Source organism: Canis aureus, chromosome 11 (assembly GCF_053574225.1).
Source record: "Canis aureus isolate CA01 chromosome 11, VMU_Caureus_v.1.0, whole genome shotgun sequence".
NCBI classification, from domain to species: Eukaryota; Metazoa; Chordata; class Mammalia; order Carnivora; family Canidae; genus Canis; species Canis aureus.
The window spans coordinates 14,261,031-14,275,556 of record NC_135621.1 but is presented as its reverse complement, the minus strand read 5'-3'; the positions used below and the strand labels follow the sequence as shown (position 1 = coordinate 14,275,556).

Genomic DNA, 14,526 nt, shown 5'->3' with positions numbered 1-14,526 from the left:
ACAAAAACTTTCCACTTAAACCTACTTAATCTGGTAAATCAGGACAGAGTTAGCATTATCATAGCATTAAATTGAGAAATATATCAGATGCTGAGTCCAGTCTAAGAATAAAATGGTCTTTATGATTCCCAATTACTAACTTTAATAATAATCAGAACAGCTTGACTGTTCCATCTCTACGTTAATGTTAAAACATAAGCTTATTTAAAAAGTAACCATCAAAATGACAACCATGTAAAATTGAGATAAAAGGAGCACCTGGCTGGCTCAATTGAAAGAGCACACAACTCTTGATCTTGAGAGGTCTGCAAGTTCAAACTCCATGTTGGATGCAAAGATTTTAAATTAACTAAAAATTGAGGTAACATATATGAAAGTACTCTGCAAGCTGCAAACCATTTTCTAAAATATTAAGTAGTGAAATTAAGCCAAAAGGAATCAGGTCCTTTGAATAGCATTAATTATTGACTATTGTTATGATATCTCTCTGAAAAACTCTTTTACAAACAGAAAATACAAAATCTGTATGAAGGATAAGCATAATTTACAATGTAAAAAGGAACACAAAAACACATTCCTGCCAAATATGACACAAAACCAAATGTTCCTCTCCCAAACACACTGTATTACATAATCAATCATTACATTTTGTCAAGATGCTGATACAAAATGGAGTTATGTTTCAACACCCAAATATATAAATGGGGGGAAAAATAGCATATCAATATGTTTAAAAAGCAGCAAGTCTACTCATTGTTACCTAGATTTCCAGGACACATAATTTTTTTCCCATGCTTATTTTATCATTCCTTAGCTGAGTAAAAAATTACTAAGTGTGACTCTCATCTACTTTCATATAAAAAGAGACATTTCAATTCAGTAAAAGCAGAGAAAGGATTGGTGTCCTGAAGACTGGATCATAATCTTTTAAAAAAAACACGCTGTTTCTTTAGTTTTCAATCATTAAAAAGTCTCTGGTAAATTTAACATAAAAATAAGATTTCTAAAATCTTAAGTTAAATGTTAGCATCTCCACTAAATGCAATTAGTAATGTCATTTACTCTGATTTCTACCTCTCGAAAATGGACACAAAAAACTGGTGTACAATCTCTTATTCAAACCCTTAAAGGGCCCATGTTTCTCAGAATTGGAATTTTTCAGGTTTTAAAAAGATAAAATAGGGTGTGTGTGTATATGTGTGTGTATGTATGTATATATATACACACACACATATATATATATCATTTATAACCTAAAAATTCCCAGAATGGCCTAGGCAGCGCCAAAAATCAAACATATTAATACTTCTGCTGCAGAATGTTGGAAAATTAAATAGACCAATAAAGACTATGGTTAGGTCACCAATTTGTTAGAATTAGCCACCATGCTTACAAAAAAAAAAAATCAGTTTCAAAGTTTTTTAGGTTTTAGGTTACCAATTAACATACACTACCTAATTAACATACACTACCTAATTTACCTAATTCTCATATGGAGAATGATATTTGAACTAGAGAACTCCTAGGCACTCAACCATTAGGAATAAAAAGATGAAAAAAAAATAACAATCTAACTTCAAAAGTGCAAATCTACTAGGAGCTCATGGTTAAGCAATGGCAAACATATATTACTGTATAAATAAAAATACAGATCTTCCTCAACTTATGATGAGGGTTACATCCTGATAAGCACACAGTAATTTGAAAACATCGTTATGCTGAAAATCATTTAATATACCCAACCTACTGAAGGTAACAGCTTAGCCTAGCCAAAGTTAAATGTGCTCAGAACACTTACATTAGTCTACAGATGGACAAAACGCTACAAAGCCTCTTTCACAATAAACTATAGAAAACCTTGTGTAATTTATTATTGTTTTACTGAAAGTGAAAAACAGGACGGTTATATGGGGGGACAGAATGGTTTTAGGAGTACTGGTTGTTTACCCTTGTAATAGCAGGGCTGACTGGGAGCTGTGAGTGGCTGCCTCTGCCCAGTATCATGACAGAGTAGTGTAAATAACATAACTGCTAGCCAAGGAAAAAAATAAAAATTTGAAATACAGTGTCTACAGAAGGAGTATCGCTTTTGCACGGTCATAACGTCAAAAAATCGTAAAATTAACCACCGTAAATCTGGGACTGTACAAAATAACTCCTTCAACCAGTAACCTTAGCCATACAAAATACAGCAAAAAATGGACTTAAACACTCCGCCGGAGGCACTTTATCACTAACACCCTTCCCTTTCCTACACTTACTCTACATACACTTCTCTAAGAAGCTGGTTACCTACCTTCCCGTAGGTAATTAAGATGCAAAGCTGTACGAAAAAAATCCAAGGAAGCAAAAGAATACGGGGTGCCCTTCTTCCCATCCCCTTTTCCAGTCTGTTGTTCAGGTCTATGGACTGGGAAACAGCACTCTGAAAGCACTGAGTCAAACGACGATCCGGCACCAGGTCAGTTCACTGCATATTTATTGATAACCTACTGAGTACTACGCACTATAAAAGGTACTAGAAATAAAGTAAACATAAAAAAACAAAGTCTTAGGTACTCTTAGGTAGGAAGGTACTTACAGTCCCCTGAAGGTTATGGTAGGTAGGGACGGATGGTAAATTACAATGCAGCATGACACAAAGAAGTTTGAAAACTAAAAGCAGTACAACAGAAGGATCTGGGGACTCAGGAAAGGTTTCATTTAAAAAGTGACACCACAGAAGAGTTTTGAAGAATAAGAAGTTTGCCAAACAGCAGAGAAGTGGTAGTAAAAGTACACCCACCCACACAAAAACATATGCATGAGCCACGTACACACACACCACACACACAAAAAGGAAAATTTTCACAGCAGCAAATATGTCCAAAACATCTAGCTATATCTAAACAGACTTAGATCCCAAGTAAGCAAATACAAAACATTAACATGTATCCAGAAAAGGGAAATTTTTTCTCCTACATAGCTTATATTTCCATGTTATATAAGCCATGAGTTGTTACCAAAAAACAAACACTACAAACCGTTTCATTACTTCATAATGTGATATGCCAAGTGATATGCCAAGAGATGTGCATCTCCATTTCAGAGAACAAAGTGTTAGAAAAACATAATAGGAATTCTTTTTCCAGGTCATCCCTAAAGTATAGACAAAGTAAATAAATGAACAAGCCATATCAGCATGACCTATCAGAGAGAGGAGTTTTAAGAACTTAAATGATGCCAAACAGAAAAACTAAAGCAACAAGAAAAAATTTATATAGTATTTAAATTGAAGATGGAAAGGTCCAATGAACAAAACCAAGGTAAAGATTATAATTTTAAAAACTGAAAACCCTAATATTCATTTTATTTTTTTCAAAGGCAGACTTTCTATAACAGAAGTCAATTCTATAGCTCTTTCAAAATATCTAGTGAAAGTCACAATGAAATGCAACTCCTGTTTAAGTATCACAGTTAGAAATTATCCTTAGTGAGGCAGAATGAGCACCTGGATCATCACCCAGAATGATTCCTATCACAGCACTAGATCCCTTGTATCAGTATTGTATGCAATTATATATTCAAAAATTACAGCGCAGGGGGATCCCTGGGTGGCGCAGCGGTTTGGCGCCTGCCTTTGGCCCAGGGCGCGATCCTGGAGACCCAGGATCGAGTCCCACGTCGGGCTCCCGGTGCATGGAGCCTGCTTCTCCCTCTGCCTGTGTCTCTGCCTCTCTCTCTCTCTCTCTCTGTGTGTGTGACTATCATAAATAAATAAAATTAAAAAAAAAAAATTACAGCGCAACTCCGATTAACTCTGTCCATAAAACTACCCTACCTGATGACACCTTGGTTTCTTTTGCTTCTTTGTGTCACAAAATCCACCAGAGGTCTAGGTAACAAATAAATCTTATTTAGTAGTATCTTTTCCTAAGACTGTATCACTATTTGCATAAGTTGTCCTTACTGCCTATTCCAGTAAGTACACAGAAAGTTTGCTTTTAAATATGCAATAACAGAGCAAACTTGTAAGTTAAAAATTTTTTTAACTTTTATTTATTTATGATAGTCACAGAGAGAGAGAGAGAGAGAGAGAGAGGCAGAGACAGGCAGAGAGAGAAGCAGGCTCCATGCACCGGGAGCCCGACGTGGGATTCGATCCCGAGTCTCCAGGATGGCGCCCTGGGCCAAAGGCAGGCGCCAAACCGCTGCGCCACCCAGGGATCCCAAAATTTTCAACATAACTTGAAAATACTATTTATCAGTGACTTTAATGCAAAAAACACTTATTTTCCCTAGTCTATTAACGTCTACTCTACTTTCACATACATAGATGTGAAGCATGCCATTACTTTTCTATAACATCAAGAACTCTTGTGATGCAAATGTCACTAAATAGGGCAAAATTATTGCTTCCCACAGATTGTGAAAAATTCTCTAAAAGCTTTTAAGAAGTACCCTTTAATGCCATTATCTACCAAAGAAAAACTAAAACAACTGTTAGAAGTGCTCTAAGGAAATCTATTCATATAAATCTGAAGCACTTATTTACTTATGAACAAAAATATTTCAGATTATAACTGTTAAGTATCTCCTGAAAAATCAAAAAGTAAATTAAACATCCAAAGTTATTAAGTAAAAATATAGGTAATTAGTTCTCTTGGGGAGGAATATCATTCTGAGTTTTATTTTATCTTCAAGATCAAGTACTTCTCAAACGAGGGGGATATAAATACACTCTAGCATTTTGCCCTAATTTTTCCACCACATAAATTTACTTTAAAACGGAAGTATCATAGAAACTGAATTTTTTTTAAAGGCTGTATTTACTGCTTGGTTGAGCATACAGGCAATTCTCCTTCCCCAAGAGTATCAGATTAAGTTACAGATACCTCTATACAGTGTACCTAGAATAAAAGGGTTCTGCTTAGGACAGTTCATTTTTATTGATGTAACGTTAATTAGGATGCAAAAAAGTGTGAAAACTTCTCAATTCCTGTCTAAATTACAAAGTATGCACAGAAGTCACTGCAATTCACTGCCCTGGGGGGGGGGGGGGGAAGACGGAGAGAGAAAAGCACCTTTTTAAAATTAGTTGAGAATCTTACAAAGTCAAGAAAGTGGAGCATTTTTCCCTTTTTTTCCTCTTTTACACATACATTGTTATTTTCCCTTTAGATTCAATATCACAGAAGAACTGCGATCTCAGAACAAACTACAGAGGAGTTCAACATACATACAGCCAACTAAAAGCTCTTGGCCCGTTAAGTAGTATTTCAGTGAAAATACCTGAACGCAGGCAGACCTCTAAGCATTTCAATGTAGACATTTTAACCACTGCGGTCCACTGTGATTCTCGACTAACCCTTTAGATCCGGGGTAGGGCAATCTTACAAAACTGCGGAAGGTCACGTGCTCGCTGACGTCTGAGGAAGAAGTGCTGTCCAACAGACGAAGGGCTCCCCCCAACAGTTCAGCTTAGACCCTGAACGCACCTAGATACTCTGACATCTCTATCCAAACCCCCCCCCATATGCTGTTTCCACTTACGTTATTTCATGAGGGGGACCCCGAAAGTCACTCCGGGCGACTCTGGAGCTCTAAATATCCCGCCTGCCACGCGTGGCAGGGAAGGCGTTCACTTCTGAACCCGAGACGCAGGGGCAGCCTCCCTCCCTCGGGAGCAGCGGACCTTTCTCACTCGGTACTTTCTACCACTCGGCCGAGAACGTTTACGGGGCTCCGAGCCGTGTGTACCTTTCCCAACCATCAGAAACGGCCCCGAAGACCAAATTATAAGGAAGGAATAAGCCAGAGTCTTGGAGCAGAAGTTCCACGAAGATGAAACAGAACGTGTTGCACGCGCCCCCCCCCCCCTCCTTCCCTCCCGGGGGATGCGGGCGGGCGGGCGGGCGGGCGAAGGCCTCTCCCAGGGATTCAAAGGAAGTTGGTGTTTAGGTTCCTCCCGACAGGGTGGTACCCGTATGTAAGACCTCGGGCGGGGGTGGGGGGTGGGGGACGCCGGAGCCACCGGGGCCGCAGCGGATGCACATTCTGAAACCTTCCAAGTGCGCTTTTTTTTATTATTATCAAAAACAAAACAAAAACAAAAACACGGCGAGGGAATCCTCATTCCCTAAGAACGAACCGTGCAGACGACGGGCGGGACTGCAGCCTCCACGAACCACCAGTGTGTGTGTGGGGGGGGGGGGGGGCCTCTCTGAACCCCACTCGGTTTCCTCCGTGAAACTTTTAAGGCAGCCCCGAGACAGCACAAGGTGGGGGGACACGGGGGGGCGGCGGAAGTGGAAACGCGGGGACTAGCAACTTGGCCCAACACAGGCCGCCCCGGGACCATCCCATCGCTGCTGCTGCCGCCGCTCCCTGCAGCCGCCCCCTCGGTACCCCAGGGCCCGGGGGGAGGGGGCTCCTCGAGGCCCGTTAGCCAGCCCCGCGTCCGTCTCATTACACACACACACACGCACACGCACACGCACAAGTTGCAGGTGATGGGAGTGCACGGAGGGAGAGACGGCGGCAGCCTGCTCGGAAGCGGCCCGGGCCCCGCCGCCGCCCGTCCTTCCCCAGGAAGCAGCGCGGCGGCGGACGCTGCTCGGCGCCGGCGGGAGCCCGGAGGAGCTCAGCCCGGGGGAAGCCGCAGCTCCCGCCGGGAGGGCCCCGCGTCCAGGGCCGCCGCTGCAGCCGCCCGAGCACCGCGACGCTTTACGTCCCGTCCACCAGCCTCCCCACACACACCCCCTCCCTCCCCCCTCCCTCCTTCCCTCCCTCCGCCGCCGCCGCCGCCACCCCCCCTCCCCGCCCGCTCCGCTCTCCCTCTCTCGATTGGAGCCCAGACAAAAGCAACGGGAAGCGGCGGGCCGGGACGCTGCCCGCGGACCCCGGGCGCGCCCGGCCCGGCCCCGAGGCATTCCCCAGCCTTGAGGGGGCCCCGAATCCGCCGCCCCCGCCGCGCGCCCCGCTGCCAGACTTCCGAAAATTTGCCAAAAACTCACCGCATGAATTTTCTTGTCCCGCGGATCCAAGATGGCGACGTATCCACCGCGGAGGCTGCTGGGAGCAAGACCTTTACCCTCTGACCCCCGCCGTGACCCCCGCCGTTCCGGCTTCACTCGCGGCTGCGGCGGAAGGTGGGAGCGGCGATGGCCGGCGGGACGGGGGATGCGGGGGGCGGGTGGGCGGCTTCCCGCGCGTTCCGGGAGGGGTGGGGGGAGGCGCCGCGCTGCCTCGGCGCCTCCTGCGCCGCTCCCGAGCCCGTCCCCCCGCGTCCGCCGGCGGGAGGCGCGCAGCTTGTCGGCGGCCGTTACAGCCGGCGGGGCCTGGGCGGCCGGGGTCCGGCTGCGGTGCGCGGGGTCCGGGGCGGGGGCGGGGGGTGGTGTCGGCCCGCCCTCCCCGGGGCGCGGAGCGTGTCGGTGTCGGACACCACGCCCCTCCCACGTCGGCCCTGCTGCCGCTCCCGCACCCGTTCCCACTTCTGCACCCGCTCCGGCTTCCGCACTCGCTCCCGTTCCCGCTCCGGCGCCCGTTCCCACTCCCGCACCCGTTCGTTCCCACTCCCACTCCGCACCCGTTCGTTCCCGCACCCGCTCCTGCACCCGCTTCCGCTCCCACTCCCGCACCCGCTCCCGTTCCCACTTCTGCACCCGCTTCCGCTCCCGTTCTCGCACCCGCACCCGCTCCCGCTTTCGCACCGACTCCCGTTCCCGTACCCGCTCCCGCACCCACTCCCGTTCTCCTCCGCCCCTCGATCCCCGCAGCCTCCCGGGCCTGTCTGTGCGGGCACTCGCAGGGCCCGGCCACCGGTCCCCATCCCCGCCTGACAAGTGAGTCCCCCCTGGGCTGAAACCGTTGCTATTTGCTGCTCACCACCCTTCCTTTTTTTCTTTTTTCTTTTTTTTAAACTTAGTGGACGGGAGTTTACTGGGGAGCAGGTTCTAAAAGCACTGAGCTTGCGCTCGCTGCGTCGGGCGGGAGAGCATCTCCCGCTGCTGCTGCACTGTCCGCACGTGACGCCGGAGCGACCCGCTGCGCGGTGCGCTTGCCGAGGCTTCGCTAGAAACTTCAGGAGGTGGGAGTCTCTGGTTTGTTTGGTTTTTTTGTTTTTCAGAAAAGCGATTGTCGCTCGAAATCACATTTCTGTTCTTCGAAATAATTTCTTGACTCCTTTGTGTATCCATAAATGATTTCCCTTTTTTTTTTGTCCCTGTCCAGCATTTTTCTTTCTTTTTTTTTCCCCCTCTTTTTAAAGATTTTTATTTATTTATTCATGAGAGACACAGAGAGAGAAGCAGTGACACAGGCAGAGGGAGAAGCAGGCTCCATGCCAGGAGCCCGACAGACGTGGGACTCGATCCTGGGACTCCAGGATGACGCCCTGGACCAAAGGCAGGCGCTAAACCGCTGAGCCACCCAGGGATCCCCCTTGTCTGGCATTTTTGAACCTAAGTCGTTGCATGTGTTTTGGAATTGTGTAGTTTCATACAGTGAATTTTTTTTGCTGTTTTGTTTTCTTATCACGACCATAAGCACTTCTTGTAAAGTCAAAGGCATCTGCAGCGAATAAAATTTCTCCTCCCCTTGTGTGTTTCTTATATACAGTCCCTTTTTACTTCCCCCCAAAAGTACCACCGTGTTCCAATTTAAGACCTATCATGGAAGGGCAGGCAGAGAGCATTCATCAGCCTCCCAACAGAGGGAAAAGCATGCAAAGGAAAGGAAAGGGGACCGTTACGTTTTTGGAATGCAAGGTATTTGGACACATCAGTAAATATGTGAACTGACTTAAACTCCAAAGGGTGCTGAGCTAGCCAGGAGAAAATGTTTTGCCTGATTATCCATTTCATTACATGTCATGCCTCACGTTTTTTTTAACTTCAGGAAAATTCAAGGAGATACAACGCCTCTGCATGTCCTTTCCTCCCTGTCCCCAACAGCTCCTTCCTGACTCTTCGGGGTTCTCTTCCACTCAGTAAGATGGTGTGTTAGAAGCCTGAACATGCCTCTGAGCACATGTAGTCCAGCTTTATCCAGTTGCCACCCTTCTCCCTGCATGTACCAGGCTCTTTCGGTATGTAGCAGGGACTGTCCGTCATCCCCTAGAATTTCTCCATTTTTTTTATTTTTTAAAGATTTTATTTATTCATTCATGAGACACATAGAGGCAGAGACACAGGCAGGGGGAGAAGCAGGCTCCATGCGTGGAGCCCGTGGCGGGACTCGATCCCAGGACCCCGGGGTCACGCCCTGGGCTGAAGGCGGCATTAAACCACTGAGCCACCTGGGCTACCCTCTATTTTTTTTTTTTTTTTTTTTTAATACTAATAGACACAGACACTTGGCCGTCGGAAATAAAGAGTATTTTCCAGGCTCTCTGTCGCCATGCGGTAGTTCTGGTCAATGAGATGAGCAGGTATGCCCTGTGGCACCCCTTCAAGACCATCCGTAGGGGACAGGCCTTCAGTCCTTTTTTTTTTTTTTCCTCTTAATCCCTGCACCCTAGAATACCGATGTAATAGCCTGGAACTCTTACTGTCAATTTGGGGGAAACGTGATCCCGTTAATCCCCTTACACAGCGTTGTACCAGCCCCATACTCTTTATGTTCAGATTTTGATGTGAGGGGGGAAAAAGTAAACTTCTGTCTTACTAAAGCCACTGTTTAGGGTCTCTTGTTCTCAACTGAATTAAATCTTAACTGATACTCCATCTCCGGACCCTTGCCCTTGGTGTTTTGTTTCCAGCTGGGATAGACTTTATGTCCGTATGGCTAACTCATTCTCACTCTTCAGTTCTTAAATCATCTTGACAAGGCCTTCCCTGGCCACCATATTTAAAGTAGCTCCTTTCCCCCATTTATTCGGTTTTTCAATAGCCTTTGTAACTTATCATTATCTTTATTATTATCTGGTTCCTTTCATCCTAATAAAAATTTTAAGCTCCACAAGAGCAGGGACTACATTTGCTTTGCTCATTGGTTTATTCTCCACACATAGTAGACATTAGGTAAGTCATGTTGAATGAATGAGACAGTGAATAAATCATTGAATGAGTGAAGTAGATTCTTACCTAAGATTAAGTCAACTTTTTTTTTTTCTTTTTAAATGTCTTGAAAGATTTCCTTCACAGAATGTGTAAAATCCAAGCTAGGAAGCAGCTAGGAAAACTAGTGCTGAACTACTGGAAAATGCTAGCTTCCAACCCTAGATAATGAAGATGTATACCTTTATCTGGGAAATTGATAAGGCTATTACACGAAAAACAGCTTAATTGGTGAGGCACACTGGCAAATCAGAAGAGTATTCCATGTCATATCTGGAGCAGAAATTCCCACTAAGTAGTTGTCTTCATCTCCAGTGTAGGTAAGAGGAGCGCCTGGGTAGCCTGGTTGGTTGGGCATCACGTTCATCTCAGGATTGTGAGATCAGGCCCTATGTTGGGATCCACGCTCAGTGGGGAGTCTGCTTGAATTTCTCTCCCTCTGCCCCTATTCCCACTCCACACGCTCTCTTCTCTCTAAAGTAAATAAATCTTAATAAAATGCTAAGTAAGAATCTTAAGGTTTGGTAATATAAAAGTTTAATAGTCTAACTTATGAGTGATATAACATGTTATACATTAATTTGGTTACAGGTGTTATTTTAACAAGTGATTATTTCTTGATAATACCCGCAAGCATTCAGAGAAACGGGGCTTCTTAAATGTCTGAGGATATAAATCTCCACACTTCTGGAGTGCAGTTTAACATATGTATCAGAAGCCTTGAGCATGAGCATTTGATCCTGCAATTCCTCTTATAGAAATGTATCATACGGAAATAAGAATATGTGTAACAATTCGATTGCTAGAGTGAGGATATTGGTTAAATAAATTAAGCTACGTGCATAGTATGGAACAGTATTCAGGCCTTAAAAATGATGTGAAGGAGGAGCACCTGGCTGGGTCAGTCAGGAGGCCAAATGACTGGGTGGTAAGTTTGAGCCCCACATTGGATGTAGAGATAACTTTAATAAATATAACTTTTTAAAAAATGATGTGGACGGAATTTTATTGATATGATCTATTCAGTGTGAAGAGAAAATTTAAAACGTACAGTTGACCCTTCAAATAACTCAGGGGATAGAACACCTAACCTCCTTTCTGTGCATGGTCAGAAGTTCCTATTAAGGAACTATTGACCAGAAGCCTTACTGATAATATAAAGTCAGTTAACATAAATTCTGTATGTTACATGCATTATGTACTGTACTATAATAAAGCAAGCTAGAGAAAAAATACTAAGGAAATCATAAGGAAAATACATTTACAGTATTATATTTGTTGAAAAAAATCTGTATAAGTGGACCCATGTAGTTCAGACTGGTGTTATTCCCAGGGTCAACTGTAATTCCAATTTTGTGAAAATTTGTAAGTCTCCCAAAGAGCTAACATGATATGCACAAAGCGTTAATTCAGCCTTGCTGAACTGTTTTTATTTACAACTATCTTTATCTCATCATTTCTATTTTAATGGTTTTTAAACTTTCATAGGATAAAAATATTGTATAATACTATTTAAAAGGCTACTTCTCTCTTTGTAGAAACAAGTGGATAATTTGGGGCAATAGTACCACATACTCAGTTGCCAAGACTGAAATCTTTTATCCTTTCTTCTTCCCTATGCCCCACAAATAATTACCAATCTTGTGTATTTTACCTTCTAATTAAGACATAGTAATAGCAGCAACAGATGTACCAAACACTTAAGATCCACTACATGCCAGGCACTATTGTAAGCATTTTACCTAGATTGATTCCTGAAATCCTTGCATCTACTCTCTGTGCTAGGAACTGCTAAAATCTGTAGTACAAACTAAATTCTCTGTTAGGTCAGAAATGAGGACTGGTATGTCAGGGATAATTTCACCCAGTGGCTGTTTAAATTCCATGTTGAATGACTGGATAGATGTGGATGAAAGGAAGGGATGTTTTCAGTGAGGGGAGTAATGTGAGCAAAGGCAGTTTGTATTTGCAGCTGCCATACAAAGTACCACAGACTGGGTGGCATAAACAACAAATTCATTTCATCATAGTCTGAGACAAACTTGTTTTCTTCCCAGTGCCTCTGTCCTTGGCTTGGAGACGGCTCTCTTCATGTTTACATAGTATTCTCCCTGTATGTGAGTTTGTTTCCAAATTTCCCCTTTTCATAAGAATACCAGTCATACTGGATTGGGGTATACTCCTATGACTTCATTTAACATTGATTACTTTTAAAAATTCCTATCTCCAAATACAATCACGTTCTGAGGTACTGGGGATTAGTACCTCATAAGTATGGGGGGAACACAATACAATTCAGGCCAGCTGAGAAGCAGAAATGAGCATGGGCCAGCAACTAGGAGCAGACTAAGATAAGCAGAAGGAAGCTAGTAAAATTTGTGTAGAATCAGGTGGCAGGTTTGGGAGTGTTTTAGAATGCAGAATGCAGAAATGTTGATAGATGGCCTTTAATAAGTCACTGCTAATCAGTCCATTCCTAAGGTTTAGTCAGTACCAAAGAAGGAAAAAAAATTAAAAGAGGCGCCTGGGTGTGATGCAGGTCATGATCTCAGGGTCCTAGGATTGTGGGATCAAGCCCCACATTGGGCTCCGTGCTCAGCACAGTCTGCCTAGGTTTCTCTCTCTGCCTCTCCCCACTGTGTGCTCAAGCAGGTTCTCTCCCTCAAATAAATAAATCTTGAAAAAAAAAATAGAATCATTTGTAGCATATGTTTTATCATATCCACTCTTACCACCTAACATCAGCATTCTCATCTTGCAAAGATAATTAAGTTGTTATGAATCAAAAAATATATATATCTATGAATCATCTCTAAATTAATGTGATGTAGGGACGCCTGGGTGGCTCAGTTGTTTAACTGCCTGTCTTTGGCTCAGGGTCCGGGGAGAGAGCCTGTTCACAGGAAACCTGCTTCTTTCTCCCCTTTTGCCTGCTGCTCCCCCCTGCTTGTACATTTTCTTTCTCTCTGTCAAAATCTTTTTTAAAAAGTAATAATCTGACCTAAGTTTTTAACCATTCAAATCTCTTTATACAATAGAAGTTTTGAAAAAAAAAAAAAAGAAGTTTTGTCCCACACATCATGCAAAAGAATCAACAAAATACTTTTTAATTTGCTTACTCAACTACATCAACTGTTAAATATTTAAATACATGGTTAAGCTGTTGTTTTTTTTTAATAAAAATGCCAATTAACTCTATGTATGAGTTACAAAGTATCTTCCACTTAAAAAAGTAAAATAACTCCCCAGAAAGTTTCAAGATTCAATGAATATACAATAGTAAATCAATTTAAAACACATGTAATCAGCCAATACATTTTTTCTGGCAATGGAAAATTAACTGAAAGCTGTTTAAAAGAGAAAGGGATTAAATGCTGAAATCATAGTAGGAATGAAACTAATATATATATACACATACAATAGCTTGATGAAAGAGTTCTATGTGCTTTTTAAATAGTAATGGATTTAGTGATAACCATTCAAATGCTGAATGTTAACCTGTTTTGTAACTGAGTAATTTAAAGTGAAAATACATTCAGTATAAAAGAAAATGAAGGTTATGAAGACAATGAGACAGTAAAGATTATAAAATATATAGATCTCAAGAAAACCTTGGTCCTGGAAGAAGCAATCTAAACCTGCTCCCATACTTCAACTGATTCCATCCTATTCAGTAATTCTTGCTCTCAGGAACTGTTTTATGTTTAACCTAAATTTTTTACACTGCTTTTTTGTTTTTGGATTTTACTCTTATTCCTGGAAACTGCCCACACTGCAAATTGTTCATGGATGAAATACAGAGTTTAACAGATTTTTTTTTCTACAAAATTATGGTATAAACCTGCTTAGTTTTCTATTTGATTGCTAATAAATGTATACCACAGAGTTTGTTAAAGAAACCCATTAATAACTAAATGTGTAGCATGCTGCAAAGTACAAGAAGTAAACAAAAAATGAGCATATAAACCTGCATCTGGACCACCACAGTACTGAGTGCTGACAAAATTATAACACAGGAAAAAATTTTTAGAAAGTTGTGGTTTAGGGGCACCTGGCTAGCTCAGTCGGTGGAGCATGTAACATTTGACCTCCAGATTGTAAATTCAAGCCCCACACTGTATGTAGAGATTACTTAAAAAGTTACATTAAAAAAAATACACAGTTCAGAAAGGGTTAAGTGGAAACCTTAACATGTTGTTATTGTTTTGAACCATCCATCACACATTACAGTGCTTGAAAATAGCCACAAGTCTGGCACAAAAAAATTATTCACGTTCATTGTACATCAGTTTTTGAAATCAAAAGTAAGTAACTTGGTTAATAATTGAAAAACTTTTTTTTTTAAGATTTTATTTATTTATTCATGAGAGACACAGAGAGAGAGAAAGAGGCAGAGACACAGGCAGAGGGAGAAGCAGGCTCCATGCAGGGAGCCTCCCAAGTGGGACTCAATCCTAGGTCTCCAGGGTCAGGCCCTGGGCTGAAGGCA

General features: G+C 42.8%; 2 protein-coding genes across 14 annotated transcripts in view; one reads left to right on the top strand and one right to left on the bottom strand.

The window, feature by feature from the left end:
* CNOT2 (CCR4-NOT transcription complex subunit 2) overlaps positions 1-7,133 on the bottom strand; it is a 116,644-nt gene extending 109,511 nt beyond the window's left edge. Inside the window, exon 1 of one of the 4 annotated variants that reach the window (XM_077913812.1) lies at positions 6,996-7,133. Coding sequence is in view for 2 of the 4 variants with exons in the window: in XM_077913814.1 (XP_077769940.1) it covers positions 6,996-7,000 (5 nt within the window). In the remaining 2 variants the exon portion in view is untranslated. The remainder of the gene's footprint in view (positions 1-6,995) is intronic. The other 3 variants (XM_077913815.1, XM_077913814.1, XM_077913811.1) reach the window with 3 other exon arrangements.
* Positions 6,929-13,077, top strand: LOC144323407 (uncharacterized). Of its 10 annotated transcripts, XM_077913825.1 has the most exons (3): positions 6,929-8,068; positions 8,934-9,067; positions 9,325-13,077. In XM_077913825.1, the coding sequence occupies exon 1, from the start codon at positions 7,027-7,029 to the stop codon at positions 7,825-7,827; it is 801 nt and encodes a 266-aa protein (XP_077769951.1). In that variant the 5' UTR covers positions 6,929-7,026; the 3' UTR covers positions 7,828-8,068; positions 8,934-9,067; positions 9,325-13,077. The 10 variants fall into 10 exon arrangements, with proteins under 10 accessions (XP_077769951.1, XP_077769949.1, XP_077769950.1 ...); XM_077913823.1 differs by having other exon boundaries at positions 8,934-13,077; XM_077913824.1 differs by having other exon boundaries at positions 8,878-13,077.
* The last annotated feature ends 1,449 nt before the right edge of the window (positions 13,078-14,526 follow it).

Coding starts and splice junctions, on each gene's coding strand:
- LOC144323407 (XM_077913825.1), top strand. CDS start 7,027: ATGGCGACGTATCCACCGCGGAGGCTGCTGGGAGCAAGACCTTTACCC.